This window comes from Apis mellifera, linkage group LG9 (assembly GCF_003254395.2).
Source record: "Apis mellifera strain DH4 linkage group LG9, Amel_HAv3.1, whole genome shotgun sequence".
Classification (NCBI taxonomy): domain Eukaryota; kingdom Metazoa; phylum Arthropoda; class Insecta; order Hymenoptera; family Apidae; genus Apis; species Apis mellifera.
In genome coordinates this window covers 9,480,349-9,505,852 of record NC_037646.1, presented here as the reverse complement: position 1 = coordinate 9,505,852, position 25,504 = coordinate 9,480,349, and the positions used below count along the sequence as shown (strand labels likewise).

The window sequence follows — 25,504 nt, the reverse complement described above, 5'->3', positions numbered from 1 at the left end:
TTGTTATTTTCTTTTCTTTCGAATATCAAATTCACACTTTCGCGTGTCGCAATTCAATAATATTAACATAACGATCACCTGTGATATAGCGGTAGTTTCTCAGATTACTTTTTTTCTTTTTTCAGCTGGCCGCACAAACGAGAGATATTGCGTGAACACACAGAAAAAAATTCGGTCACTTTCTGTAATGATCCGGTCACATGTCTGGCGATAGAATTATTTCCAGCCTTTCCAACGAAAGGGGGGAAAGAAAGAGAAAGAAAAGAAGGAAAATCAATTTCAAGAATCGTAGAACAAATTTTTAAAACATTCAATAATATCTTCCACTTACGTGTTTTAGCATCATTCACTGACGTTAGTCTTTTAATCTTTTATATTGTTTAAACTTTTTAGTTTGATTATCGAAATAATTATATTCATTATTATAAATAACAGTTTTTTTTAATTTCAAATCATTTTAATTATAAATACGTTTCGAATTATTACGAATATTACGTATTTAATATAAAGTAAGAAAAAATTCGTAAATGGGAAAAGAAAAAAAATTTAATCCCAGGGATTTAAAGTAACTTTGTAACTCTCGAATACACGGAAAACAGAGAAACTATCGTACAAAGGAAACACGATTCGTATTAAATTGAAGAAAGTTATTGACGTAAGATATTAATCCGCGATGGGGTGGGGATACAAAGTTATCTTTCGCAAAAAAAAAAAAGGAGTGGAAAAGAAGTTTTGCCTTGGATCGGTTTTCGAAGACCCCTGCCTATATCCCCCACGCCCAATTTCTTCTCACCGTTTCAGTGAGGTCCGCAACTGCCCACCACCTCCTCTTCAAGGGTTCGTCGTGGTCGTCACACCGTATAAAAGCGTGTGGATCTTCTTGCTATCTCATCAGTCGCAAAACAACCAACCAACCAACCAACCAACTCCAATAGCGCAGCCAACATGAACGCTAAGGTGAGCAATTCCAGCCTTATGGACGATCGCTATGATCTCCTCGATCTTGACGATCAGTCTTTGCCTGGGATCAGCACTGACTCCGTCTCCGAGGATCGAAAGTATATAGTTTTCTCGAAACAAAAGAAAGAAAATATATATCATTGTTATTTTTCAAATACTTCGCGGTGCACGAAGATCGGTGACCGATTTTTCCAATTCGAAATCGAATATAAATTTCGAGAAAAATTTAGTAGATCGAAAAGAAAGTTTTATGCGGGTCGCCGCAAACGAATCTCTCCATAATTAGAATTGGATCGTTCTTGCAGCTTTTAATCGTCTTCGCCCTCGTGGCGGTAACCTTGGCCGAACAGCAAGCTACCGAAACGAAGAAGGACAAGCGTGGAATCTATGGAGGATACGGAGGATACGGAGGATACTCTAGTTACGCTGCACCGGCACTCTCGGTCGTAACCAAGGAAGTGCCGGTCCCTGTACCACACCCTGTCGCTGTTCCTGTCGAGAAACACGTCCCTGTCCCGGTTAAGGTAAAGATCGTTCTTCCTTTCCACGCTAAAAAAAAAAATAGAACAAAAATGATTTAGATCTTTAGCTGGTAAATTTAAAAAGTAATAAAAGAAACAAAAGAATACACGCGAAATGAAGAATGCAATTGTTCCAATAGATTCGGAGCAATATATTGATGCGCTATATTCATATCGGTATCAAGGAGATCAGCTCGCGCTTAGACGAGGACCTCGAGCTCCCAATCACGCTCTGTTTATCCTGGAATATCTGTTCGCGTGATTGGCAGTAAACGCCTTCATCATCGGACGTTAATTAACGTTTCAATGTGAACGAGCGGCATTCGATTTCGTAAACGTTTAGAACGTTACAAATCCCACACGTGCGATTTCTCTTGGAAAAAGTCCTCGAGTCGCTCGATTTTTCTTTTTTTTCTTTTTGCCAATGATTATGATCTAACAACTGTCGCAACAACTCTTCTGTTCGAAGAAGAAGAAAAAGAATCGTTTCCATCAACTTTTTCTTTACTTCCACCGTACTCCTCTTCGTTCAGATCTTTGCATCGTATAAAATTGATTAAATCCAATTTTTGTTTTCAGGTACCGGTCGCCGTCCCGGTCGATCGTCCCGTCGCCGTCCCCGTCCCTAAACCGTACCCAGTCGAGGTGACCAGACACGTTGCTGTTCCGGTGGAGAGGCCAGTTCCGGTCCCGATCAAAGTTCCGGTACCGGCTCCCTACGCGATCAAAGTGCCCCAACCGTACGCCGTTCCATACGTGAAACAGATACCGCTGCCCGTGGTGCAACCTGCAGTCGTGATCGAGAAGTACAATCACGGCGGTTGGCCAAGCGGCTACTCCTCCTGGTAAACGGAACCAATCCCTTTTTTATTTTCCGTGGATCCGAGGGAGCTAGCTTCGGTGATCGTGACAGGGACGCGTTATCGCGTCCTCAGTTGGACGGTTGGACATTTCACGATTTGGCGGAGAAAGTTTCAAGATAATAAGAAGCAATAAGATTCTCCGCCCCGCCGAGAACGAACAACTAACGAACAAGTCCGACCGCGTCCAATCTCTCCGCAACTTTTCTGCCAATATATATTTTCCATACCTTTTTGTCCATCCGCGATAATGCGAAGATTGGCCCCCTTTGGATCGTATGATTGGTTATTGTATTCTCTCCCTCCTCAACGTGAGAGGAATAAATCGTTGACGATTAGTGTTAACGATCCTGCGCAATTGTTCCATCGCGGTTTATCCCCTCCCTCCTTTTTTTTTTTTTTTTTTTGTATAAGCAATTGTATAAGCAACTCCTGTTTTCCAACATAGAAATAAATATATGTTTTCGTATTAAAAAAACATGGTGTTTTCTTTTTCTTTTTTCCACAAAATATATAAAGGATATTGAAATATCGAAACGCAGAAATAATAAGAGAGAAATTTGAAAAAAGATTTTGTAATTCTGACCATTTCTTTTGAAACTGAAAAATTACAAAACTGGTTTCAATTATCTTGATCGAGCATAAAAATTATTTAATAGAAAAAAAAAAAAAACATATTACGCAACATTATATTTATTAAAAGAAACTACTTTCACCAATCGGATATAAGAAACTTATATTCGCGATAAGTAATAATAATGTAATAATATAAAGCGTAAATAGGGAAGGTTCGTGACCTACGAGTTTCCACGAAGGAATTAGACAACGCCGTGAATTCGTAGTAATAATCCAAATGGGGAGCGTGTGAATACCTCGCGAAAGAAGTGCAAGTTGATGCGCTCATTAAAGCCGGTAAAGGATGCAGTTTACCGCGAGCGATTAAGCGAAATTTTGAGCACAACGTGTTTCCCTCGAAATTCAACCTGGTATTCCTCGAATAAAGCGATCAAATTATGCAAGCGTGTTGTTTTGATCGCGGAGAGATCCGATTCCTCGTTATCCCGGCGGATGGAAGAGAAAACGATGCATCGCGATGTTCGTTGTTATAATAATTAAGAAGAGTTTTTAATAATGAAAACAAATAAAGGCGCGTAATTGCGTAATTTCGTACTATTCCCGTGTAATTTTTCATTGACATTTAACCGCGAAAGAACGAGATTCATATTTCGCGAGTGCGCAAAGAATGCAATGCGTGTAATTACGCTTTTTAATGATCAGTTACATGTGCTACATACTTTCAACCAAATGTGAAATGAAAGAAGAATATAAAGATTTTATAAAGATTCTAACGCTATTGAAAACTGTTAAAAGAGGCATTGATTTGACCGATGTCGCGGTTTTTCCAGTCCACTTTCTTGAAGCGCGAGAAACAAGAATTAAGACAATTTCAATCGAATGACCCGTTATACCCGTTCGCAAATACAATTCCATTCTTGGAATACAAATCACGATCGATCTTTTCTGGCCCGAAATAGATATAATCCATGCGTCAAATATATATATATATAGATTATAGACTCGCATGACTCATCAAAATCGTGATACGATAATTCACTTTCCATTTTATCGGAGCATGAAAAATCGAGGTCATTTTTCTTATATATTCCATCAATCTCGCAATTACATATAAATATAAATAAACTTGTTGATCAAACAATTGCCGTAACGAACGTTTGAAAAAAGAGAAACCATCGACCGTCATCAAAGTATTTTACAAAGTAAAAATTTTTATTAAAACAGTCATATAAAAAAAAACAAAGAAAAAGAAGAAGAAGAAGAAGAAATAGAAAAGAACGTCAACAAAAAAAACATAAAAATTAAAAAAACATAAACTTAACAAATCAGGCTTAAACGACGTATAAACGACATGTATGTACAACGAAAATGTGAAAATTGTCGTTCAATGGTGGGAGCCGTAATCGGGTTGAGATGGTTGGAAGTGTCCACCTTGGACGTCCTGCTCGTGGCCGTGTTGATTCACCGTGTAAGAGCTGTAACTCTCCGACTCGTGGCCCTCGTGATCCCCGGAGTCGTATCCACCAGCCCCGCCTCCGATACCACCCTCGGAATGGCTGGCCTGATATGGAATCGGGTGTGGTATCGGGTAGAAGACAGGCTTGTTCACCGTTACAGGATGAGGAACCGGAATCGGCTGCGGTACCGGGACCGCCTTCGGCACCACCACAGGTACTTGCTGATGGATCTCGATCGGGACAGGCCTGGACACCTCGACCGGCACGTGTTCCTGAACTTTCACCAGCTTCGTATACGGAACTGCGATCGGATGGTTCACTGGCACCGGGACGGGTATGTGATGGGGCACCTACAAAAGAGAAAGGAATTTCTAGATCAACTCTCCTAGGCGATCGATTCGTGACAATCGGATGGAAAATAAAACGATAAAATTTGAATTTTGTAGTAGTTATTTTTATTTAATATCGTTTTTGTATCGGCGACTATTTATTATTAAGAGATTTATTATGAGTTGTATGTACGAAAGAATTGCGAAAGATTTGAATTTTATAGAATTTTATAGTTATTTTTATCTAATATTATTTTTGTATCGAAGAGATTTTTTATTAGATTGTATGTACGAAAGAATTACGAAAGATTTGAATTTTCCAATTTTGATTTTGATGAAGAGATTTTTTTATTGCATATACGAAAGAATTGAATTTTATAGTAGTTATTTTTATCTAATATTATTTTTGTATCGAAGAGATTTTTCATTAGATTGTATGTACGAAAGAATTGCGAAAGATTTGAATTTTCCAATTTTGACGTTAAAGAGATTTTTTTATTGGATTGTATATACGAAAGAATTGCGAAAGATTTGAATTTTATAGTAGTTATTTTTACTTAATATTATTTTTGTATCGAAGAGATTTTTTATTAGATTGTATGTACGAAAGAATTGCGAAAGATTTGAATTTTCCAATTTTGATGTTGAAGAGATTTTTTTATTGAATTGCATATACGAAAGAATTGAATTTTATAGTTATTTTTATTTAATATTATTTTTGTATCGAAGAGATTTTTTATTAGATTGTATGTACGAAAGAATTGCGAAAGATTTGAATTTTCCAATTTTGACGTTTAACGAAGAGATTTTTTTATTGGATTGCATATACGAAAGAATTGCGAAAGATTTGAATTTTATAGTAGTTATTTTTACTTAATATTATTTTTGTATCGAAGAGATTTTTTATTAGATTGTATGTACGAAAGAATTGCGAAAGATTTGAATTTTCCAATTTTGACGTTAAAGAGATTTTTTTATTGTATATACGAAAGAATTGCGAAAGATTTGAATTTTGTAGTAGTTATTTTTCTTCAATATTATTTTCGTATCGACGATGAAGAGATTTATTATGGATTGGTATATGATATATATTACCGTGAAATTAATATAATACCGAGAAATGAACAAGGAATACCTTGACTGGATAGGGAACTGGCACCTTGACGACCGCGGTTTTCGTGACCTTGATGATTTTGGTCGGTATTTCTTTCAGATGGACCGATTGCGAGATAAGTTTCGGCTCGCTCGAATGGAGACCATGGCCTTCCAGGGAGGAGAAATGTGAGGCCCTCGCGGCGACCACGGCCAAAGCGAACAAAAACTGCAAACGTATACATATATATATATATAAAATCGCGATTAAGGTTCATCGAACTGAGCGCCAAGATAAATCTGACGAGAGTCGAGCTCGAGAGGAGGAACGGGTAAAACGGAAAATCCTTTCTACGTTCGTGAAATATCATAAGAAGAATTAAACGAATCTCAATTATCGAGCCAAGTGAACGGGAATTAACTTTCTCCGTTGAAATTCTTTTAGCCACAGATCCATGTGAATATCGATAATCTATATCTGTACGAAGAGAATTTGCAATGCTTTCTCCGGCAAATCTCTTCCGCGTAATCACTTTTTTCGGTGGTTCACCCCTCCCATTTCTAACGGGATAAAAATGGACAAGAACAAGAAAAGAACAGTTAACACTTTGCAACCCTGTTCGAGTCCACTCGAGTTACGCGTTCACAAAATTTACAACGAAAGTTGTAAAGAGAGAGAGAGAGAGAGAGAGAGAAAGAAAGAGAGAGAATTATTGCTGCTCCATCTCGACACGTCTCGCCATCTCGACGACGATTAAAACTTACTACTCGCCGCATCGTCATCCGGTTTCGTAGGTGTAAGCAGATAGGCGTTTCCGATGGGACGAATCACACTGACAATTGCAGTACCGGCAGTTGCTTATATACGAGGACCTTCACCATCGCCGATCCACGAAGAAAGCACTCTCTTTCCGACTGGCTTGCGTTCTCCAGTCTTGTCTCCGCTTCTCCCCTTTTCTCTTCTCTTCTCTTCTTTTCTTTTCTTTTCTTTTCATTTTTTTTTCTTCCTTGCTCTTCTCGCGAGTTCGACGACCGCCGCCACGCTCGATTTCAAGTGCAATCGAGATCGATCCTCTCCTCTCATCTTCCGCGCCGAAAGGGAATTTGTGTGTTTACTCTTTCGTAACTGACCCAGTCACGCAGCTTCCCTCTCCTCCCTCCTCTCCATAATCATTCCAGCCTTTTCCTCTTCTTTTCTTTCGAAGGATGAATCGTGATAGTGCGATTATCTTGTTATGTCTTTTCATCGAGCGTGCAATCTTTCGTCGAGAGTAATTACTCGTGTCTTGGACAACGTTTCAATTAATTATACGATCAATTACGAGTGTCAAAATTGATATATGCACATCCACGTGATCTCATGCGATCGAAAAGTTGTTCACTGTTCTTTCCCTCGTAACGATTACTTATCGTGTTTAAGATATTTGTGATAATTAATAATAAATCATATTCGTTCGATTGAAAAATTACATTTGTCTTCATCGAAATCGTATCAATTCCATTCCAATTTGACGCATAGATCGACAAGGTATCATTAGATATGAAATTGTGATCTATCAACTTTTGTACACTTAACTCAGAATAAACATTTTTCAAAATTTTTATTCAAACGTGTTACGACATTTTTAAAAATAATTCTTCGAATTCTTCTAATTGTAGAAATTCTAACTGTAGAATTCTTCGTTCAGTTTTTTTCGTCCAATATGCAAACACTGATCATAGAGAAGGTGAGGAAATGGTATTAGGAAGTGGAGGCCGCGTTGTAATTTCCTGTTTGTAAAAAATGGTGAGAGCAATCGACGATTCTGAAATGCGAGCCGCGAAAACGATTCACGGTCGAGGGAGAGAACGGTGAAAGGATTATCGTTCTCGAACACTGAAAGAACGTCCAAAGTAAAAGGATAATCTGGATCATCTGGTTCTTTCTACCGCCACACTCGTTCGCATACATTCGTGCGAGCGAAACAAATCCGCTACCTGTAAAACTGTGATACACGAGTAACAAGCATTTCGATCCTAGATTCGAAAGAAAGCAGTATCCATTGAAGAAATCAAATCGATTTTGACAGCTGTTTTAAAGAACAGTAAGTAATTATTTATTTTTTAAAAGATGTTATATTTTTCTTCTTCTTCTTCTTTTTCTTTAGTAATTTCTTTTTTCGTGCAAATTATTATAACTGATATTTTTCTATATTTTTTCCCACGCATGGAAAAATCCTGAGAATGTATTTCCAACAGTGAAGGAGAATTTATCGGGATCCTTGAAAAATCCCAGTTCTCGGTACGAGCTATGCAAAGTATTTTATGTATATATTATGCAAAAAATTGTTCGTATATAAGTATTCTTCCGACTTGAGAGAAAAAATGTAGCGTTTAATAAGTAATGGTTTTCTTATAAGGGCGATAGAATCCGGTTCGGATACAAAAGCAAAAGTAAAATCATTCACCGGTCAACCCTCTTTCTCCTCTCACTTTTGGTGAAAACTAGTAATCCCGTGTCGAATTATATATCGATTATCCGTTTTATATATAACGTGTATCTTTGATACCGATTGAATTTCCACCCGTGGTCGATCTTCCATATGACAAAAAGTGTATAAATAATTAACTCGAGACATAAAAATTGCATTACCTTATCCTTATTTCGTTTGTCTTCCAGGAGAAAGGTAAAAAGTTATAAAAGATTATAAGACAGGAATAGCCTTTCAAAAGAGTTCTTCGAGAGGAAAATTATTTAAAATTGTATCTATAATAAAAAATCTATAAATAAAAATTCATTTTATTTATCACAATGTTATTTCTTTTATACACCAACTTTCTTATATTATTTTCTTAAATAGAAACAGTTATTAAATAAATATGTATGAAATTTAGTAATATAGACACGCATACCTGAAACCTTATCCAAAGAAAGAATCTACTTTCAAGATCATCTTTCTCTATTTTATTAATTTGAAAGAAATTAGAGTGCAAGGAAGCGACAAACAAAAGGACAACGATACTTGACATGGTTTTCCATGGGAGTTGAGTGAAACACGAACCGATGTGGGTAGAAGATAATCGGGATAATTAGAGCGCGAGTCCTTTCCTTCCGCAACTCTGTAGAAGAACGAGCTTATAACTAATATCCATCCATAAATGAACATAATATAATATGCTCTCTAATGGACGACGCATATGTTTGCGACATACACGTGCAACAGGGTAATATATATATACCTTCACTCTCAACGCAATTTACAGTGCCAGTAAATCTTTTTCGATTATTATTCTCTAAAAGTTTTCATCCCAAGTTTTATGCTCGTATAATTTGCTTTTTAATAAAGCAAAGTATAAAATTTTTAATTGAGTAAAAACGTTTTATTATACAAAATTTAAATCAATAGATTTCATTTATGTAAGAGATATAAAGATATATGGACAAATACAATAGAAGGATTATTGTTTAAATTGAAATAAATTGAAGAAAAAGAATTTCATAAACTTATGTGAACATAAAGCGAATTCTTTTACTTCTCTCTATCATTAATTTTTGCTTTATCTGCTAGGGGAATAATCTATGTACAGACATAAAGAAAGAATAGAATAGAGATGCATCGTCGTATAGAATTTTTCATTACGTATCCTGAAGTACCGACTTATAGAATATCTATTGTATACATAATCTATGGTGATATATATCTCTGTATACTTTCGAGTGTAACTCATAGATAGAGCCACAGTGTTATTCGAACAAAAAATTCGATTTGTTACAATTGAACACGCGGTATATTTAATGAGTTTAAAAAATTTTAATGAACGCTTTTTGATTTCCTTCGATTCATCATTGATATTTAATTTTGAAAATATGTACTTGTTATTATTCTTTCTTTTGTAATGGAAAAAAAAAAAAAAGAAAAGAATTCAATTTAAATTTAAGTTATAAGAAAAGGTAAAAAAAAAAGAAAAAAAAATAACTTATTAATTCTCTATATAACTCTATTAACTTTGGATTTTTGATTCGATAATTAATTGTTGAAATTAAAGTACGAAATTTATATAGAGATTGCGCAATGAATTTCTATCAGACCGGAATGTCTTAATGCGTGTCTTTTATGGAGTTGTTCGTTATGCAATTAATGCATTATCGATGTTCTTAAATTATTCAGTGGATCAGTCGATTTATCACGTAGAAACAAATCTATCCAGATATGTCCAAAATACAAGTTTGGACAAAGTGAAATTTCTGCCCACCATAAATTAACTAGAAAAACATTTCTTCAATCTTAAAAGATAACAGATTTTTTTCAAATAGATTTCTAATAAAAGAAGCAAAAAATGTGAAAGAATATTATTGGTAAAATTAATTTGAAATTAAAACAACTCTTCGATGAAAATTTTATGAATTATTGAAATATTTGCATTTAAAAAAGTAATAATAAAATTATTGTTACTTTAAACGATATATTTCTTTTATTCATTAAACTTATTCATAAAAATTCGTACTTTAACAAAAAATTAACAAAATTTCATGGCGTCTATTTCTGGCTTCAAAACATTTCTTTCTTTAAAACGTCGTTTATTATTTAAAAAAAAAATTGTGTTTCTTTCGTAGAAACTTCACAAAAATAATTTTATCCGATCTCTTGACGGTGGAAATGCTTAAAATATATATTGATCGGTATCTTATTTATAAAAACAATTGATAAACTGAAGTTTCTTATAGGTCAAGGAATTCGTATTAATTTAAATAAATAATTAATGCAAATGAATTGCAATATTTCTATCAACTGTTGGACACACGTTATTACACACAATGACTCTTATGTCATTTTTTTTCAACCTAATTAAAATTAAAAAATAAATTCAAGAATCTAAACTATCATCTTCGTAATAAAACACATTGTAAAATTCTATCTGTATCGAAGTTGTTTATCCACAAATAGAAAAAAGACTTATTAGGGACATTATCGATACATCTTGTGCATTTGGAAAGTTACGAAACACAAATCTGCCACATGCGTATCTCAAAACGCAAAGCTGTCACGAACTTGACGTTCAATAATCGGGATCATACGAATTATATACTTAGCAGTGATTGACGACGATCCATTAAACCTTACGAAAGTCCAACGTTCGTTATCCGAATCCTTTAAAAGCTTCTTCTTCTTCTTCTTCGTCTTCTTCGTCTTCACCCAACGAAGCTTGATAATGGTCACATACGCGCATTTTTTTTTTACGTCGATGAGAAGAAAAGAGAAAAAGAAACGAAAAGTAAAAAAAGAAGACAACGAAGTTGAGGAAAGAGACGCACAGAGATTTGCATAAATCATGTTCCTATATAATGGTCGGTTAAAATATCGAAGAATAAAGATCGGTGGGCGGAAGACCAGAGAAGAGGAACATCAACACCGAAACAAAAATGGAATTTTTATTTTCTTCGATCGGTGGTGTCACCAACACGCACGAGGAGCGAGGAGACATTTTGTTCGCTCGGCGATCATCTCTCGGCGATGAGCAGACCTTCAAAAGAAATCAATTAAAAAATCTAGTTCTTTCAATGCCATCCGATTGCGAAATAAACCGAGAGGGAACCAAGTATAAAAGATCGAAATATCTTTGGGATGATATTCCACTCCTTATTCAAACAGCATACCGTAAACATGAGGTTGCTGCTGATCGCTCTGGTAAGGTATCTCTTTCAGTGTACGCCAAAAATATTTTATCGAAATAGATTTCATATTTTTTTCCATTCGTCTTTTCACTGGAATTTAAATATTTTGATCGATTTATCAAAGATAAAAAGAAAATATGAGAAACGCGCAAAAAAAAATATCCAGATAAATAATCGTTGTATTTATCAACAAGTTATTTCAGATTTATTTGACGGTTTCCTCGGCTTTCCCCGAGCCAAAGCAAAAGAGGGACGTTCTTCCAGGCGATCCGCGTTACGATCATCATCTCGACAACGTGGTACAAGTTAAATCCTTCGATGACGAATCCGTGGTACAGGACGTCTATGGACCCCCTGGATATCAACCGGGCGCTCCCCTTGGTAACGAGTACTTGTCACCCCTCGCGTTCACTGAATATTCCACACCGGTAATAAAATTTATAAGAGAAAAATTATTTCGTAAAGATCTTCTACCGAGACGTGATCATCGCGAGGTATTACGTTTCTTCAGGTCGCTGAAGTGGTTAACGTAGAACCTGAAAAAGTAGTATCAACCACAACATTCTCGGTTCCCGTTGAAAGCGTCGAAGTACGTATAGAATAAAAATTAGAATAGAAGTATCCGATCACGTTATCCGTCCCGTAATTTTCTGTTTGCAGACGGTAAACGTTACACCGCCACCAACCTCTTACGGTACTCCCGTGGATAAAACCGTTAAGGTAAACTTAACACTTTCTACAACAACAATTCATCCATCTTGCAAACGAGTAAAACATATATAATTTTCCGTAGGCCGTCGTAGATACCGAATCCGCGTCCCAAGTGAAATCCACGGTCAAAACCGTGAAGACCCGAGTTCACGAAGGATCCCCGTCGACTGTGAACATCGTTGAACGCGGGCCTGCCTTAAAACGTGAGAATCTTTTAATACATTACATAATTCGAGTCTCGTCGCTACGAGTATCGCTAACATCGTGCCGCGTATTTTGTATATTGAATAATTTATCCGTCGAAATTTCTTCAAGCTTCTTCAAAAATAAATTGCATTCTTCTTGTAAATTTATACAATCGTATACCGAATCAGAGATTCGTATCGTACGTATATTGATTATTACGATTTACAATTTTCTCTTCTGTAGAAGTAACACACTTTACCAACGCGGCGAAGACCATCCCCTCGACAACCGTGAGGAAGAACGTTGTTGGCAAAACTCTCCTGCCCACCGTCTACGCTTCTTACAACGGAGTCCTTAACGTACCCTCTACCGGTTACTCTTCCCAACTTCCCTCCCTCTCCACGGTGCAACAATCCGGCCTCGTCGATCGAGCCGTCAATTTCAACGTCCCTCTTCCCCTCTCATCTTCCACCCAGCTGAACAAAAACGTTCCAACCGCCTATTCCATCGCGCAACCAGCCTTCTCGGCCCCGCACACGCATATCGTGCAAGGGGTCCCCGTCCACAGCCTCTACGCGTTACCTTCCGTTTCATCTCTCCCCTTCGAGACGCTGTCTCCGATCCAATCGATATCCCCCGTGGGCACCTTGACCCCCGTGCACCCTGCACACGCTACCTACGCACAGGTGCAACCGGTCGACACGTTGCCGTCCTCCAATCTGGTGCACATCGTGGAATCCGTCAAGTCGGTGAAGACCTCGTCGCCCGTGCAACACGCGGTACACGCGGTGCCAACCGTGGTCAAGAGCGTGGAAACGTTGACACCTGTGGTGAGCGTGTCCACGGTCAGCCCTCTGCAATCGGTGGACGCCGTGGATCCGATCAAATCGGTGGGAATCGTGTCGCATCAACCGGTCGAGACTCAACATTCCGTGACCGAGGTGCTTAAAACGAAATCCGTACCCGTGGTCCATATCTCGGATCAGCAGGACAAGCAATTCTTGGGCAATTTCTTCTACCAACTCGCCATGATGTATTTGCCCAACCTGTCCAACTTACGACCCCCGTCCTCCACCTCGACCTCGACCTCGACCTCGACCTCGCCCTCGTCCTCGCCCTCGTCCTCGTCCTCCCGCGCACATTCCAAGTCGGAGTTGACCACGAGCCAACCGGTTAAGGTGACCACCCCTGTCACGCTTCTCACCGATTATAATTATAATCAAGAATCGATCGTCGGTGTCAATAATCCGGCCTCGGCTAGCAAGCAGGTGGTGAGCGTGACGCCAGCCAACGAGTACGTTCAACCCACGGAAACTAACGGCGGATACGTTTATTGAATGTATTAAATCGATGGATATCGGTCCGTTGTTGAAAATATGTGAATGTACGAAGTGTTATAAGTAAATAAAATTCTTTTATTGTATTAATATCGGATCATTCGGGTATCTAATTATCCTTTATCCTTTACAGTTCGATCGATGAAATTATGTTTTGATGTTAATTAATATTTGATAACACTTATAGTACATATATATATATATATATATATATATATATATATATTGATTAATTGATGTTAATAATAATTTGAGGAGATTGAAAAATATAAAAGTTTCTTTTTTTGAGGAAGAGAGAATTGAGGAATTTTCTTTTTCCTTTTTCTTCGATCAAGGAATTCTTGTCGTTACCATAGCTTACACTTGTTCGAGGGATTCATGTTCGATCCAGCGGGACAATTCCACGCTTCGCTGAATTCTTTGGAATTCTTGAGAGTTCCGAGAAGTCTCACATGTCCGGGGCAATGGCTGCTTTCTAACATTATTCTCAAAAATTTTGGAGTTGCGTTCTCGCACCAAATCTAAGCAGAAAAAAAAAATACCATAAAAAACCTGAATAAATTTAACATAATGAATGTATTCTACAAATATCCAAAAGTCAAAAAATTTTTTACAAATGATGAGATGAGAATTGATCGAAAATAAAATTCAAGGATATATTAAACAATGAGTATCTGAAAATCGTCTATCGTTAATTTAATGCCTCGTGGCATGAAAGAACATAAAATAAATAATAAAAAAGTTTATTAATATTAATGTAGACTGTTCAACGCGTTTCAAAAGATATATTTCTCGTCAGCTTGAAAAAAAATATAAATATTAATCATTTTCAGGAATCGAGCTTCGATACAATGTAACATCCGACAAAGTAAACGAAAACGTCTCACGTGTGCGAAACTAAGGAAAAAAAGTTGCTCCTGGGTGAGGTGAGTGAATCCCGGAAGCGAGGGCTCTTGACCGTGTTTGGCCTTCCATCTTTCATAAGCGACGACAGCTTCTTTCAGACCCTCATTATCCGCTATATTTTCACTCAACGTGAGTTTACCGTCGACATATCCGTCTACCTGCTCGAATAAATCGCTTAATCGAATCATCCATACTTTAACAAACTTAACAAACTTAATTTAATTCCATGGAAAAAAGAGATCGAACACCTCGCCGATGTTCGATCGCCATTTTCGATCAATCTAAATAAGCGCTTACTTCAGCTTCGTAGTAATTGTTATAATGATCTATAAAACATTCGATTCTTTCGGTGTATCTCGAAATAGTCTCGTTGGTCCACCATTGTCTCACGTTCCCATTACTGTCGTAGTGTCTACCGCTGTTGTCGAATCCGTGAGTCAACTCGTGACCGAGGATCGAGCCGATGGCGCCGTAATTCAAAGATCTGAAATTGAGAAATCGATCTATAGAAACGTGTTATTTACAATACCTCGATCGTAATTCTGATCTTACTCAAGACCCAAATCGTAAAAAGGAAATTGAAGAATTCCTGCTGGTACAGCTGCATGCATGTTAAAAATAAAAGCGATATATACTCATGCGATTATATTAGACGTTGAGTTGTTATTCAAGAAAAATACGTACTTATATGATTATACTCGTACGTGTGAAACGCATTTACATCCGTTGGATCGGTTGCCCAGCTGAGGAATAATAAAGAAAAAAAAAGTATTTAATCACCTTTTTAATTCAGCAATTAAATTTTCAATGAAATAAAATTCTTACTAAGATTCATTTTTATAATTAATCAGATGAATGGATTCCAATTCGTTTAAATACATCAATCGAATAATTTGTATCATATTGTTCAAATACTCCGTCTCCGAGAGATCTATCTGAAAATTAAACGAATTAATTTTATTGCCGCTAAATATTTAAGCATCGAGACAAATGAATGAAGAACAATTTCTCACGTTCTCGTAATATTCGTCGAGCTCATTTTCGGTAAACAACCAATCCGGGAATCCAATTTGAGACTCCATCTTTCTATTCTTCTCCAACGTGGCCTGTTTTGTCCGCTGGTCCATCCAATCGGTTCGCAGAACCATCGAGGCGAAAGCTTGTTTTATATTGTCCAACATTTCCAACACCTTTTTGCCTTTGTCTTCGTGAAACGTTGAGTCCACGAACAACCACGAGACCGCCATTCCTAAAATTGTACCAGTGTTTGATTAAAAGAATTTCACAAAAAAACTTTTCTTTTATTACGGTCTGGAATATTTCTTATTTCTCTATTTTATCTCGAAATAAAATTTTATTTTACACTGACCCATCAATTCGTTGACAGCGGAAGCGCAATAGAACGACCTCGATTCACCGACCTCCATATCGGTCAATTCGTTGATGTAATCTACCCAAATTTTTCTTAAATTGTTCGTCGAATGTGGCACGATTATATCTACTATCACCCACCACACGTAGCTTTCTGAAAATAAATTCAATTATCTATTTCAAAAAATTATCGAGATTCAAAATTTCTCCTTACCTAATTCTTCCTCCTCGGTGAGAGCCAACATAAGAGCGACTTCCTTCAAATATTCCAGATCGCCTACCAACACTTTATCCGTCTTATCCAAGTCTATAGCGTCGATATCCTTAAAAACCAGTTCAATGTACGGCCGCCATAACTGTTTAGGCGTGAGCGTAGAATTAACTTCCGTCACATACTCGTCTGTCAACTTTTGAAGATCGTCCACCAGCATGTAATTATCATCGGTCAGATTTTCTTCCAAAATGGTTTGATTGCTGTCTAAGTGGGATAGCTGTGATAAAATAATATTTCCGGTTGACGATAATCGTTCATTGCCTACGCGAATATTATTAATAAGTTGCGTTATTCGAGCAACGTACGTAATAAAACGTGCTTGTCAATTTGTAAAGCGACTCGGTGATCTTTTCCAATTCTTCCTCGTCAAGCGGCAATGATTCATCGTTTAAAGAGCAAGTATCAAGGGTCCCATTGTTCATGATTTGCTTAATTATGCTGGTTATATACGTAATTTCTAAATATTTCAGTCTATCTTCACTTTCATCCTCGTTCTCCAACTTGCGGAAACTTGATCTGATCGAGTGCAATCGCCTCTCCAATTCTTTGTCGCTGTTAACAAATGCGCAAAATTCCGTCGATTGATCGATCGAATCAAATATTGAACAAATATTTCGAAAAGAAAGATCTTTACTTGGGTAACGGATTATCGAGGATCAGCGTGTCGAGAAACATTATATTGTTACTTGTGTTCCGAGGATCGGGGATGATGTCGAAGCGGAAGAACACGTCCTTTCCTAGAATTTTTTTCACCCTTGCTATTTGTTCGACGTAATCGCCCGTTTTCTTGGTGATGGCCGCAGGAACCGGGGGTAGATCGAGCTCTTTCAATACGTCGAACAACGGCGCCAATCCCAACTCGTTCGTCGCCTCTGAAATTAACCTCGAACGTTACGAACGGTCTACGATCTTTCTATCGAAATATAGAGATTCAACTAACTCGACGAACGTAGCAGAAATGTTTCAAAGGAACTTTTTAATTTTAATACTTTCCTCGTTACAAGTGAAATGAGAAGTCACTATCAAAAACTGGCAACGTACGCACGTTTACGCAGCTATTGTACAACAGTTTAGCCTGCGATACCGCCCACGGCTCGTCGCTGTCCGTCTTATTTTTCCTTAACAGTTCTCTGATTCTCACGAATATTTTTTCTTTACGCTCTTCGAACCACGAATTAATCAAACTCTTATCCGGTATAGGATGCTCGTCCTGCCATTTCCCGCATGCGTATCTGGAAATGAATTGAACGTTAAAATGCTGAGATAAGGATCGTATAGCATCTTCACACGAAAGCCTCAACACTCCATGTGCACGACATTGAAAAATAAATTCTGAAACCAGTACACCATAGATACATTTATACAGTCAATAATCAGAACTTTCCAGAATGTATACTTACTCATAAAAATCGTCACAAGGATCTACGGACGTATCCATAGATTCTTTCAAACTAGCAGCTACAGTAACGAAAATGTGCATCTTAATTTGAATCTTTTCCAATTCGTAATCAGAGATAGAATATCACACAGATCAATTGATTAATCAATTAATCGCTTACCTATGCGGACGCAATTCTCTGTTTCGCAGAGTTTCGTCGGTCTGTAGGTTATATCTGAGGAGAAAAAAAGTCCGATCCAAAATATGATAGTTAAAAATAACGAAATTTGATGATAAATTTTATTTCGCAAATTCTTGATCTTTGTAAAATATTATGACGCGAATGATTGAAAAGCACGATCACGTTCGATAAAAATTGCTTACAAAGTATAGAAAACACCAGTGCCGCTAGGATAGATAGACCCATCAGGAGAAACAGTATAATCATCATTAAATTCGGTACGTGTCTTCGTTTCTTTAGGCTAAAAAAGAAAAGAAAAGAAAAGAAGAGAAGAGAAAAGGAAAAAGGAGAAACAAATGTAATGAATTAAAGGCTTCCTGGTCGGTTGTTTGATACATGTCATAGCACGACTTAATAATAAGTAGGCGAGAAGAGACAACCGGCAGACGTCAATCTCCCACTCACTTACTAGGCATTTCTGGATTTTATCGGTACCAAGTTCTGTTGGCTGGCGATCGTGTAAATTGACTGCGTCTCATCCTCTGAAGAAAAAAAAAAAGAAGAACAATATACGAAGTTGAATGGAATGGAAATACAATTTGCGATAAACATTTATTAATTTGCAATCAAGTAATGAACGAAAATTATTGTCCACACGATAAATATATACACGAATGTTTTCTTAATTTTTGAAGCGGTTATATAAATCATATTATTTTTTTCTTCGTCGAATTCTTTTACGATCCAAGTTAAAAATTAATCGTCGTTGAAAGTGTACCAAGATCTTGGACGATAAAATAATTCCATTCTCTGGTATAAAACCGAACTTGACACGACTATAAAGGGAGAAAATACTTACTTAGAGAAGTTTGAGGCATGCTATATAGAGAGTTAAAAACGAGGGTATCGGATAGATACTCGGTATCACCGGAAACAATGAATAAATAGTAAGAAATATACTCACTGCGCTCGTTCATGGTGAATGGCCTAGTGACCGGATCGAACTGACGACACTGAACAACCTCGAGGGACAACGGGCTATCCATACGTTCACATTTTCCTGCTTTGCCAGTGGTTCTCGTTGTTACGTTCAAACAAACCCGGTCTATATCTTCACCTGTGCGCGTCGTTACATTCACCCCTCGGCCACGTGTTTCACCCCCATTGAAACGGTGCTCCGCGCCACGCCGCTTCCTCGCCTTCTTTCTATCTACCGCCTTCTTTTCAATCTAATTAATTTCTCTTATCACCGATCCGATGTGGAAGGTCAAGCATTTTATCTATTTCTAATTAAATGATTATGCGATGTAGAACGTAAGCGCGTGCTTGGATAAAAAGAATGCGATTCTGTGAAGGTGAAAGTTAGTCAAAGAAAATTACTCGATCGAGATAAATATCGTTACGATTTATACAGTTATTTAAAGATATAATCTCGTTTCTATTTATATACAGAGATGTGTGGAGGGATTTATTTGAGATTCGTTTCTTTGGCAAGTTTCAATTACCAAGCCGAGGAAATGGGATTAATTTTTTAGACGAGGATAATAGGAAAATAGTCATATGTTTGATATTGCGAATTTAAAGAGATTGTGAAATCGAGATCGAGATTGATCATTTAAGAAATGGAACTATACGTTGCTCGATGTAATTGACGTATGCATAGTTTATCATTAAAACATGCACTTCCTTGAAACATGAAATCGATATTCGTCGTCATGTATTGAGAAACTCTTCGCGAGGTTTGTTTCTCATTATATAGAATGAGAGCTACTCTTTTTGTTCCGTAATTGTTTACCTTAAAGGAACAATGACGATGGGTAAAATAGCATTAAATTGAGGAGATTCACGCATGCACTAGAATTTAATTCGCGTTAAGAAATTCTATTTTAGCGCAAATAAATTTTGCTGGAATCGTGACACAATTTTTTTTTTTTAATAAATAAAATGAAATATAATTAGATTTTACTACTGCGTATTAATGATGTAACGTATTATTGCTTGGGAAAAAACGAGGAAACTAAACCAAAGAAACTAAAGAAATAGTTTTCCATTATTCCATATTATTAATTTACATAATTGGTAAATATCACTTCAATTATATCTGAAGTAATCGATAATTAGTAAATATCACCTCAATTATATCTCAAGTAATCGAGTAAAGATCGATGATAAATGAATATACGATCAAACAATTTATTTTTGTTGAGAACGCTTTTTTCCTACATAGATGACAATAATAAAAATTACACAGTATAAACATTTTCATCGGATAAATGCGTTACTCAATCGTATTAAATATAATATAAGTAATCAATAATAGTAAAATGATATTTCAGCGAATCGATATCGTAGTAGGATATATCGTCACGGAAACGGGTGACGCCTTTTCATCAATTAAAGTGTTTTTTTTTAATACGAATTGAGAACGGCACGATACAAACCTTTTAAAATAAAATAGAACGAAGAAAGAAAATTTTTCGAATGGCGTACATCGACTATCAAGTCTCGACTTGTGGAAAATAAGTATGGAGCAATTTGAGCGGGAAATCAACATAAAACATTTCCACGCCTTCGAGTGGCAAAATGTACTTTACATATTTCCAACGCATATATGGGCAATGCCTCGAGCTTGTCCAATAAAAAAAATCGTGGATTGCGTTGCGCGCAAAAAGAATTTTCACTGAATTGCAATGGCGAGGACCGCCCGAGGGGGGGATCGCTGGGAGCAGAATTCGTTGTGAACTAGAATTCTTCGCAATATTTCTCTGTTTCACGCATCTGATCGAACGGTACCTGGCACAAATGTTGAATATAATTAACATTTCTGAAGTACGATACTTCGAGGAATTTTTTTTTATTTTTTTTTTTCAAATACAAGTCGAGGAGAACGATTGTCGCGTTTCATTTTTTTCTATTGTTTCTCAATCAAGCGAGAGACAATCAAACGTGGTTGATCAAATCTTGTGGAAAAGAAGAAGTTGATTTTAACTTGAGGAAGATCGATATCTTGGATAAATATAAATACGACGTTAAAAAGTATTATACGAAGATGAATATAGATATGAAACGTTTCGTATTTTGATTTGTTGCTAATTATAAAAAACGAAAAGTTTCCAAAACTTATTATATCTCAGCCTCAATATTATTTCTAATTATATAAATGAAGTTTCTCTTAGACTTGATACGTTCCATGCGTATAAGAATTACCAAAGATTACACAAGAATCGGTAATTGTAAATTCATAAGTAATTTAACTAATTAGACAGCGAGCTTCTTATTCCTCGAAATGTTTTGTTACGTGTTCTTTCCAGCATGAAAAAGATTCGAATGAAAAATTCAACCGTAATTTATTATGCTAGAGTGGTGTGGTATCAAATTTACGTAACTAAACGAAATGAAATACAGGATAGATGATCGATGGGGATATTTATAAACGAACGGAAAAACGATTTAATTTCATTCAATCGGTCTAAGTGAAAGTACGCGTATTAATTGTAGGATCAACGATCGAAATAATCGAAAATTTTCCTGAAAAATTTTTACTGTATCGAAAATAGAAATTCAAAACAGTTAGAACGATCGATGCGCGAAATTCTGAATTTTCTTATCTTCGAAATTAGTCATTTCTAAGTCTTATTTCTAATTCTTCTATTTCTGTTCCTCCTCTTTTTTTTTTTTTTTTTTTGAGTGTGCGTATACGATTGCATCGAATTAGAACGATTTATGATTCGTGCCACTTTCTCGTTGCGTAATTTCTACGGTGTGGCCTCTTGAGCATTTTCCTTTTTACCAGAGTCGTCAGAGGTGTGCACGATATCTATAAATTGTAAAAATTACCCAATAATAATTGTTTTCGAAGAATTCGCGTTCTAATAGAGATCTTATTCGTTTCAAACAAGATCGATACAAATCTTTTGCGCTCATATTATTTTCGCGTAAATGTGATCACAATAATACGATAGAAATTAATCAAATCAAAGAAATCGATGGGATCGATCGGTATACTAACTGGTCGGACTCTTCTGCTGCTGCTTTTCATACAAACACGGTATAACTCCGCGAAAATAATGGCAGTGAACGTTGAACGTTTTTGTTTGGACGATTCGTTACCCTGGCGACATTAGATTGATTTATATCTAAGAGAATTTCCGTGTTGTGTACGAATGCATCGAACGTGTGTCATCATCGTGCAATGATAAAATTTATGTGTTGAAAAAAAAAAAGAAATTGAAATTATAAATCGTACAAGAGAGATGGATAAAAGAAATAAACTCTTGTCGAGCGAGAAATTTCAAATTCCGTTTATGGAGGATGGTAAGAAAGGGAGATGAATCGACGAATGAGAGAAAATAGAGAGCAACACCAATGTTTTATCACAAGACATACAAATTAACTTTTATTAGAAAATAAATAAAAGTGTTGTTGCAAAAGTATGATAAGGGGTAGGGGGAGGGAGGAGTAGGCGGAAAGAAGAGAAGAAAATATACAATGAAGTGGTCCGATGTCTTCTTCGATTATCACACAATCGCCGCGCAAAAATTTTTACGTGCCCAGAAAAGAAGAAGTAGAGGGGAGGGCGGGGTGGAGGGGCAAAATACAGGAAACCGATACTGTGAAAAAAATTCGTTGCGCCGTGTAGACCGAAAAAAAAAAAAAAAGAAAAGGGATCGAAACAATAGTGATAAACTTTTCCTTTCGAGATTGCCTGAGTGTTCGAAAAAAAAAAGAAACGATTTCGCCGTCGATCCCGAGGCCGTCGATCTTGATCCACAACCTCGACGTCCCTCGTCCATCGTTCGTTCATTCGTTGGATAATACTGATCGACGATACTTTCCCCCTCCCTCCGATCAATTATGATTCCTCGATCGATTTTTAGAGAGGGAGGGGTTTCAGTTTCCCCTTGTTGGAGAACGAAGAACTCAACGAGAGCAGAACGGGGGAACGACAAATCGGTCGGATGCTTCGAATGTATATCGTCTCGAGCTTCTTTCCAGCCCAGGAAAATTTCGATTGTTGGCCATGGTTATCGTTCGTATTCGTGAAGCGTCGCTACTCCAGATGCACCTCGGGACGGCTCGCCCAGGATGGATGGATCACCCTGGCCAAGCTGGTTCGGTTGGTGCCGTGCGGAACTTTAATCCCATGGATGATGGGAGATGGGGGCGGCCTTCACCACCTTGATCTGAGGCTCCACGTAGTGCTCGACGCCGATGAGGTGAGGTGTCGCGACCTTGGGTCCGTGGTACGGGATCTTCACGGTCGGCACATGGGGGATCTTAATGTTGAGGGGCTGGGGGTGTGGGGGTGGAATAGCTGGTTGTTGCGGAATCTGGAGCACTTGGTGCACTTCCGGAGCGTGTACCTGCGAAATTTTCCCCGAGGTTAAAATTAATTTTAACTCGCGGCAGAGATCGAGAGATAATTGATAGAGATGGTTAAATGTTTCTCGAAGAAAATTCATCGAAGGAGCGAGCTTAAGCGCGATAATAAACGCGGAAGAAAGGAATTGAAGGAGCGGTTAGAAAATCTCTGCGGTTGCATAAGTAAGGGATTGGGAAGGAATCGCTGAACGATGATTCAGAACGGCAGTCCTCGTTAAGGGGGATTTGCAAACCTGGTTGGTTAACGTTGGTTAACGAACAATTCAATTAGACGACGATCGAGATACGATCGCATCGATTGATTGGAAAGTTAAGTTACGTGACTCGTAACCACCGCTCCGCTTTACGACGAGCCATTAGACGTGGGAAATGAGGAGTTATCGACGGTGCGGTAACGATTCGAATCGAAATCGAACAGATATGAGGTGGCGAGCAGTCAAAATGTATGACGATGAAAGAAAATGATAGGAAGGATTGAAATTTTGAAATTGAACTCGAGAAAATGAAATTGTTGCCAAGATGAAATAAAACATCGCTAGGTAACGATGATATTTGCTAGGAGAATGGTAAAAGCGATATTCGAGAAAATAGATGAAAACGAAACGTGTATACGTAATACTTTCGAGTTTCACGGCTATTAGATGCTCGAGAAACGAAAAATTTTCTTCAATTTTTCGTTTCATCCGTGATATTAATCTTAAATTACTTTTCTTTTTCTTTTCGTTACCTGAGGAGCCGATACCTTGACTATTGGTGCTGATGCAACCTTATAATACGAAGCTTGAGGGACCTTAACGTACGTAGGTGCGGGTGCTGGCCAAGCTTCCGGCGCTAGCCATGGTTGCGCTACTACCTATGTGTATTTCAAAAATCCTTTTCAATACTGCTCTTTAAACTTCGATGCGGAAACTTTGGTTACGTTTGGTTACCGCCGAGCGTGTCCAGTTTCTCGGTCCAGCGAGGAGCGCATTCGTGACGCCAGTTTCCGGCAGATTAGATTTAGATAATACCAATGGATAAACGATAGAAGAAAGAGACGTGAAAATAGATGAGTGATGACGAGTACGATGATCGTTTCTTCTCGATTCGAGTTTTCGAGCGAGTCCAAGTCTCGTCAAGTAAGACTTGGACGAAATAGAGTTAAGAGAAGGGTTAAAAATTTTAGAGATATATAGCTTACTGTTTATGAAGAGAATGGTCTCTGAATCATTCGTGGATTCAATGCGTGTGCGATGGAAATTGTTACGAGAGTGAAATTAAGATGTTGAAAAAATAAAATAAAATAAAGCGTTACGTTTTTAATAGGTCCAGAGTGAATGGTATGGAACAAACTCCCCTTTCATGAAACGTGGATAAAATTAAATCGGAAGATTGTTACGCAACGTGCACGCAATTCGCATCGGCGAAAAAAAATCGAATCGGGCCTAACTAATTATCAAAAATTTCTGTTTTCACTTACCGGTGCGTGTAAGAATCCAGGGTAAGCACTGGCAACAGCCATAGCGGCGAAAAGGACAATCTGCAATTACAAAAAAAAAAAAAAGAAAAAAAAGAAAATATTAACTCGATATTTCCAACTCGAACTCGATTATCGTTCCTTCGTTTAACTTCGAAAAGGCGAAATTCAAAGAGAACAGTGATATAAGAATAATTTTGAAATGAGGACTCAAAGTGGATATAGTACGAGGCCCGGAGAAACTACGAGCGACTCGTGTTGCCAACTGATGAGAAACTTACGACGAACTTCATTGTGGGTGATTTTTCTTGTGCAGTACACGGGAAAACACTACGTATCTGAGGGGCGACGTGGTTTGCTTTTATAGCGGTGCCCTGCCCAGGCCCAACGAGCCAACATGAGGCGGGGGTACAACGATTGCGTTGCATACGGACCCCTTTCACCAATGCCGATCGACCCTTTCGGACCCCTTATTCGGTGTTCCGTTGACCGCAGAATCGTTTCACTTCCGTCAACTCGCGATGACACCCTGAAAATTTTCCAACTTCTTCTTCTGTGATAAGGAAAGTGTTTTTGTCTCGGAGGAGAGGGGGGGGAAAAAAATCGAAATCTCCGTATAAAATTGACCCAGTTTGCTGCCGTGGAACGACGGAATCGCCGATGGCGAGGAGAAACGAGAGAGTTGGAGATCATAAGAAAAATTCATCAAGGATTCGTGTAAGTCGTTTCCTTCGAACGATCGAAGGAATTGTCATTGATTTTTCTTCTTTTTTTTTTTCCTTTCTTTCTACTTTTCTTAAAGTTAATTGGAAATTAACGCGATTTACATGCAATCTGCATTTATTATATAAGTTGTAGATCTTTCCGTGTTACG

General features: G+C 37.5%; 5 protein-coding genes across 7 annotated transcripts; 2 read left to right on the top strand and 3 right to left on the bottom strand.

The window, feature by feature from the left end:
* Window positions 1–801: 801 nt before the first annotated feature.
* LOC100578625 (tetra-peptide repeat homeobox protein 1) lies at window positions 802–2,754 on the top strand. The gene is made up of 3 exons (XM_003249896.4): window positions 802–957; window positions 1,266–1,484; window positions 2,061–2,754. The coding sequence occupies exons 1-3, from the start codon at window positions 946–948 to the stop codon at window positions 2,328–2,330; spliced, it is 501 nt and encodes a 166-aa protein (XP_003249944.1). The 5' UTR covers window positions 802–945; the 3' UTR covers window positions 2,331–2,754.
* A 747-nt stretch (window positions 2,755–3,501) lies between these two features.
* On the bottom strand, window positions 3,502–6,660 carry LOC100578860 (zinc finger protein 512B-like). Its single transcript, XM_003249925.4, has 3 exons — window positions 6,561–6,660; window positions 5,839–6,024; window positions 3,502–4,724 (listed from the first exon to the last, which is right to left on the bottom strand). Exons 1-3 carry the CDS (start codon window positions 6,576–6,578, stop codon window positions 4,302–4,304), a joined length of 627 nt encoding a protein of 208 aa, XP_003249973.1. The 5' UTR covers window positions 6,579–6,660; the 3' UTR covers window positions 3,502–4,301.
* A 4,692-nt stretch (window positions 6,661–11,352) lies between these two features.
* Window positions 11,353–13,779, top strand: LOC724664 (A-agglutinin anchorage subunit). 2 transcript variants are annotated; one of them, XM_001120555.5, is made up of 6 exons: window positions 11,353–11,461; window positions 11,652–11,876; window positions 11,960–12,037; window positions 12,109–12,168; window positions 12,242–12,362; window positions 12,589–13,779. In XM_001120555.5, the coding sequence occupies exons 1-6, from the start codon at window positions 11,399–11,401 to the stop codon at window positions 13,680–13,682; spliced, it is 1,641 nt and encodes a 546-aa protein (XP_001120555.2). In that variant the 5' UTR covers window positions 11,353–11,398; the 3' UTR covers window positions 13,683–13,779. The 2 variants fall into 2 exon arrangements, with proteins under 2 accessions (XP_001120555.2, XP_006561909.1); XM_006561846.3 differs by having other exon boundaries at window positions 11,354–11,461; window positions 11,643–11,876.
* A 136-nt stretch (window positions 13,780–13,915) lies between these two features.
* Window positions 13,916–19,089, bottom strand: LOC724616 (neprilysin-1). 2 transcript variants are annotated; one of them, XM_016914179.2, is made up of 17 exons: window positions 18,757–19,089; window positions 18,262–18,334; window positions 17,996–18,093; window positions 17,793–17,846; window positions 17,634–17,691; window positions 17,275–17,465; window positions 16,868–17,105; window positions 16,539–16,785; window positions 16,174–16,450; window positions 15,958–16,113; window positions 15,602–15,837; window positions 15,414–15,523; window positions 15,273–15,331; window positions 15,141–15,189; window positions 14,886–15,072; window positions 14,570–14,749; window positions 13,916–14,203 (listed from the first exon to the last, which is right to left on the bottom strand). In XM_016914179.2, exons 1-17 carry the CDS (start codon window positions 18,836–18,838, stop codon window positions 14,030–14,032), a joined length of 2,469 nt encoding a protein of 822 aa, XP_016769668.1. In that variant the 5' UTR covers window positions 18,839–19,089; the 3' UTR covers window positions 13,916–14,029. The 2 variants fall into 2 exon arrangements, with proteins under 2 accessions (XP_016769668.1, XP_001120510.2); XM_001120510.5 differs by having other exon boundaries at window positions 14,030–14,203; window positions 14,570–14,746; window positions 18,757–19,070.
* Window positions 19,090–22,158: 3,069 nt separating this feature from the next.
* On the bottom strand, window positions 22,159–25,073 carry LOC724521. Its single transcript, XM_026442787.1, has 4 exons — window positions 24,912–25,073; window positions 24,634–24,693; window positions 23,902–24,027; window positions 22,159–23,155 (listed from the first exon to the last, which is right to left on the bottom strand). The coding sequence occupies exons 1-4, from the start codon at window positions 25,056–25,058 to the stop codon at window positions 22,928–22,930; spliced, it is 561 nt and encodes a 186-aa protein (XP_026298572.1). The 5' UTR covers window positions 25,059–25,073; the 3' UTR covers window positions 22,159–22,927.
* Window positions 25,074–25,504: the final 431 nt, after the last annotated feature.

Coding starts and splice junctions, on each gene's coding strand:
- LOC100578860 (XM_003249925.4), bottom strand. Junction 4,725..5,838: donor CAGTTCCCTATCCAGTCAAG/GTATTCCTTGTT, acceptor TCTCTTTTGTAG/GTGCCCCATCACATACCCGT.
- LOC724664 (XM_006561846.3), top strand. CDS start 11,399: ATGATATTCCACTCCTTATTCAAACAGCATACCGTAAACATGAGGTTG. Junction 11,462..11,642: donor GGTTGCTGCTGATCGCTCTG/GTAAGGTATCTC, acceptor TTTATCAACAAG/TTATTTCAGATTTATTTGAC. Junction 12,038..12,108: donor TTCCCGTTGAAAGCGTCGAA/GTACGTATAGAA, acceptor TTCTGTTTGCAG/ACGGTAAACGTTACACCGCC.
- LOC724616 (XM_016914179.2), bottom strand. CDS start 18,838: ATGGATAGCCCGTTGTCCCTCGAGGTTGTTCAGTGTCGTCAGTTCGAT. Junction 18,094..18,261: donor ATAAAATCCAGAAATGCCTA/GTAAGTGAGTGG, acceptor TTTCTTTTTTAG/CCTAAAGAAACGAAGACACG. Junction 16,786..16,867: donor CTCGATAATCCGTTACCCAA/GTAAAGATCTTT, acceptor ATTTGTTAACAG/CGACAAAGAATTGGAGAGGC.
- LOC100578625 (XM_003249896.4), top strand. Junction 1,485..2,060: donor ACGTCCCTGTCCCGGTTAAG/GTAAAGATCGTT, acceptor TTTTGTTTTCAG/GTACCGGTCGCCGTCCCGGT.
- LOC724521 (XM_026442787.1), bottom strand. CDS start 25,058: ATGCAACGCAATCGTTGTACCCCCGCCTCATGTTGGCTCGTTGGGCCT. Junction 24,028..24,633: donor CTGGATTCTTACACGCACCG/GTAAGTGAAAAC, acceptor AAATACACATAG/GTAGTAGCGCAACCATGGCT. Junction 23,156..23,901: donor TCAAGGTATCGGCTCCTCAG/GTAACGAAAAGA, acceptor AAAATTTCGCAG/GTACACGCTCCGGAAGTGCA.